We start from the raw sequence: 4649 nt of genomic DNA, 5'->3' as shown, positions 1-4649 counted from the left end.
AGTAATATCTTACCATAATATAAAAAACATGAACAGAAAATGTAGTAATTTTGACAACACAGAAAACAGTTATAACAACAGATGAGTAAAATATGTAATAAATACTTTTCAAACACTAAAGGGTTCTTTATGACAATAGAACACACCATATGAACAATGTGTGCAACAAATACTTCTTATATATATATATATATATCAAAAAGTTAAAACAATGCTACATCAAATGAACAGTATATGTAAAACTTTCTACACACTAAACAATGTTTATAACAATACTATATCAAATGAACAGTATATGTAAAACTTTCTACACACTAAACAATGTTTATAACAATACTATATCAAATGAACAGTATATGTAATACTTTTTACACACTAAACAATGTTTATAACAATGCTACATCAAATGAACAGTATATGTAAAACTTTCTACACACTAAACAATGTTTATAACAATGCTACATCAAATGAACAGTATACGTAAAACTTTTTACACACTAAACAATGTTTATAACAATACTATATCAAATGAACAGTATATGTAAAACTTTCTACACACTAAACAATGTTTATAACAATGCTACATCCACGAACGTATAATGTCATGTAATATTTCCTTTTCAAATTGTAAACTAAGTTTCCAACAATTCATACCACAACTTGAACAATTCCTTGCAAACCCCAGCTATCGATCCTCCATCTTACTGCTGAGTCCGACTTCAGAATTAAAACTAAATCCTTGATTATGATTGGTTTGCTGGGAGCATTTGTCTCAGGTGCCCCTTGTGGCTGGAGATGAATGACCACTTCGTCAGATTCCCCTGCTGATCTCAATTTCACTATATGGACATCCCTGATAACAGCATAATTAAATCAGGTAATCAGTGAATGCATGCTCCCTAAGGTAACTGTTTCCATGTAATCGATTACATATTGAAAAAGATCTTCATATTTTCTTTACTTAAAAAAAAACTCTTTCAATATGTAATAGAGTTAGTAATGCCTTAGCATAGAAAATCAAAAACACTGGTGTTTAGACTTTGGTATGATTCAAAATGCAATAAAACTTTGTTTTAGAATTGGTCTCAGCAAAATACTTTGTAATTAAGTTATAAGGAAACCAAAGGCGTTTAAATGAACTGCTAAAATAAAAGTTTTTATTATAAAAAGTTGCATTTACCATGGAAGATAAGAAAGCAGAAAACTTTATTTTAAACTAATGATAAAATGATGAAACAAGGCTGTCAAGTCCAAATCATATACCACTGCATTCAACTGTTATGTGACAATCAATGCTATACACATGAGCGTCCAGGTGTGTGTGTGTGTGTGATAAACATAATTCTTTCTTTATTCATTCAACATATGTATATGATTTTTTTTTATTCAATTCACAATTTAACACTACTTTGTCCCCCTCCCCCCCTGAATATTTTTTCTGCGAACGCCCTTGGCTATCTAAAAATTGTTGCAGAATACAAGCCAGCATGCTTCAATTTTTTTAAAACAACTTGGTATGAGGGTTGATTTCATAGTAATAGTAGATACTTTCAATACAATTTTAAAAAATTATTGATATTTTTAAAGAATAACAGATTGTTCACACAATACATTAGTGCTAAAACATCCCACCAGATGGCAAAATGCACAGAACCAGGAAGCAAAACAGCAGAATTAAAATATTGACTAATGCTCACAGCAGATGGCGCTTGGTGGAGGAAGAAGTATTTGGCTCAAAACATGTTTACAGAGAACGTTCACTGAGGCCTCTCGTTGATCCGTTCCTGGAACTGGGCCAACAAGCAGAGGTTGATGTTCTGTTCTGTTTTCTTTTTTACCCTAAAAGACCTTGAAGACCCTACACGCGATCTTACGACACCTATGAACAACTGGATTTGATATATATATATATACACATACACACATATATATATACAGACCAAGTTAAGCAATCACGCTAAGAAAGTCGAACAGGTGTTTCAGTCAAGCCTAAAATTGTATTTGATTACCAGTATGCTGGGTATTTTATATTTGGTTCTTCCATACACGAGTGTTAGTTTACATACATAAACATACACACATAATGCCGATTGTTTTTTGAACAATAAATATCGGTGACACGTGAGAAACAAATAAACATATGTCACTGTTGTAATTCGAATTATCTAGAAAATTGTGCAAGCTATTAATAAAAGGAAAAGGATAATCATGTGCGCACATTTTTTTTACATTTTCTTTAGTGTTAATTACTTATATTAAAGTCAAAAGACTGTAAATTTGATGACGAGGACCCCACTTTTTAGAAAATAAAGGTTTGGAGACGGCATGACTGGGTAACGATATAAATGCACGACGCTTCGTACGCCTCTAAACTTTTAAAATATTGGAACCTCACCATTAAGTAATGTGGGGGGGGGGGCTCCCCGCGAAAACTTCAATACAAGATCAATGCATTAAAGGTTGGTTGGGGCTTTAATCTCATTGAAACAACATAAAAACTATTTGTGGAAACATTTCAGTTCGTTCAAAATCGTAGACCTTGTAACCAGAAATAGTTTAGAAACTCCACCATGCTGTAACCCACTTTAACCTTCTTGGGGTCAATGTAATTCAGTTAGTAAATCACATTATCAAATTATCATTTAACTGTATTTTCGAAATTATTTACAACAAATAACTTCAAACAAGTTTGTTGTCATTGGACACAAAAGTACAGGCATCAAAAATCGACCCCCCCCCTCCATTTTTGCTTATATTCACACAGCTTGAAATAATAATAAGTCGAAATTCCTACTAAAAAAACTACCAGTATTTTATGATCGGGTTGAAAATGAAAGGAAATAGTCAAAGAATAAATTACACGGTCTGACGAATTCAGTGAAGGAACGAGCTAAAGCTATCTGTACAGACCAAATTAACACAAGTCCGATAACGAGTTGAGTCAATACGTAAATTGGTAGTCGAAAACATAATCAGATTAGCGTCACAAGGTTGAAATCCACCACAGCTAGCTGTTCATAGAAGGAAATTAACAAGACGCCGCTGGTGGTCTTTACTACGTCACTTTCAAACTAGTACCATCGTGTTTGCATGTACACTGGGTGAAGTACCATCGTGTTTACATGTAAACTGGGTGAAGTACCATCGTGTTTGCATGTACACTGGGTGAAGTACCATCGTGTTTACATGTAAACTGGGTGAAGTACCATCGTGTTTGCATATAAACTGAGTGAAGTACATCGTGTTTGCATGTAAACTGGGTGAAATACCATCGTGAAATCCACAACACACCGAAGTAAATTTAATTACTAACGAATTCACTCAGTTTACATGTAAACACGATGGTACTTCACCCAGTTTACATGTAAACACGATGGTACTTCACCCAGTTTACATGTAAACACGATGGTACTTCACCCAGTTTACATGTAAACACGATGGTACTTCACCCAGTGTACATGCAAACACGATGGTACTTCACCCAGTTTACATGTAAACACGATGGTACTTCACTCAGTTTACATGCAAACACTATGTACTTCACTCAGTTTACATGCAAACACGATGGAGTTCGCTCCGTTTTTATCACCAACTGACTTAACATAAAGGTTTTCATATTGCAAACACGAACACAGAAAATGCGTTCTCATGTGAGCAGATTCGTAAAACAAAACGTAAACTTTGATGTGCACCAACACGAATCTTAGGACATTAAAAACCCAAATTAAGATGACTGTTTCTCTTTGCTATCATTTATATATATTTCTATGAGTATTATTATTATTGCAACTTTCACACACACACACCCAAATATAACGTTGCAACATGCGCATTACGTGTAATATCACGCGAACTGTAAACCAGTCCGACGCATGACACCATACCTGCTACTAGAAGCGATGTTTTGTAATGCTGTACAACCGGAGGCAGGCTGAGGTTGAATGAAGGACGCTTCTACGTTGTCAACCTTTACCTCGTTAGTGACTTCACACGACTCAGGAGACCTGCCGTCTGAAAGAAGTAAAAATGGTGCTTAGAATACAAGACTCTAATCAAAATCATGATTTTAAATCTTTCTTTTTTTTTTCAAGAACGTTACATAGTTAAAATTATGCGACTCACATCAATGTAGTCCTTTAGAAATGTAATTAACACGAGGCATAACACTATTTGTCATCTGATTAAATGATAAATATCGATAAGCTTTTAACTAAGGGGGGGGGGTATAAGCTTTTGAACAGCATTTTTTGTATACTATTTAATTAAGCACGACTTTCTTGGCTGCACGTTTCCTAATAGTTTACACAACAAGATACAAACAAACAAAAAATATTTAATTAATGCCACTAACTACTAATATAATGTACGTAGAAAATAGTTGATCTTACCAACTGGACCCAACCAGTAAGGAACGGTATAAAACCAAGTCGTTAATTTTAGGGTTAAATAGGAAAGTGGCATTTCTTTCTGTGCATACTGTTTGTAAGTGTTAAGTTACTAAATATAATCCATCATTTCAGTTCAAACTGATCCAAAGTTATTGTGTACTTACCGTAAGGTTGTGGCGAACGGATATTTATCGTTTGTTTGTTTTTAAATTTCGCGCAAAGCTACACGAGGGCTATCTGCGCTAGCCGTCCCTAATTTAG

At 34.2% G+C, this 4649-nt stretch overlaps 1 protein-coding gene across 1 annotated transcript in view; it reads right to left on the bottom strand.

The window, feature by feature from the left end:
* LOC111087104 (transforming growth factor beta receptor type 3-like) overlaps positions 1–4011 on the bottom strand; it is a gene marked incomplete at its 5' end in the record, with an annotated part of 18382 nt that extends 14371 nt beyond the window's left edge. The window contains 2 exons of the mRNA XM_022392553.1: positions 655–853; positions 3885–4011. Of these exons, the coding sequence (XP_022248261.1) occupies positions 655–853; positions 3885–4011 (326 nt within the window). The remainder of the gene's footprint in view (positions 1–654; positions 854–3884) is intronic.
* Positions 4012–4649: the final 638 nt, after the last annotated feature.

The sequence above is a fragment of the Limulus polyphemus genome, unplaced genomic scaffold (genome assembly GCF_000517525.1).
Source record: "Limulus polyphemus unplaced genomic scaffold, Limulus_polyphemus-2.1.2 Scaffold1736, whole genome shotgun sequence".
Lineage (NCBI taxonomy): Eukaryota > Metazoa > Arthropoda > Merostomata > Xiphosura > Limulidae > Limulus > Limulus polyphemus.
This window is presented reverse-complemented; position numbering and strand designations above follow the sequence as displayed.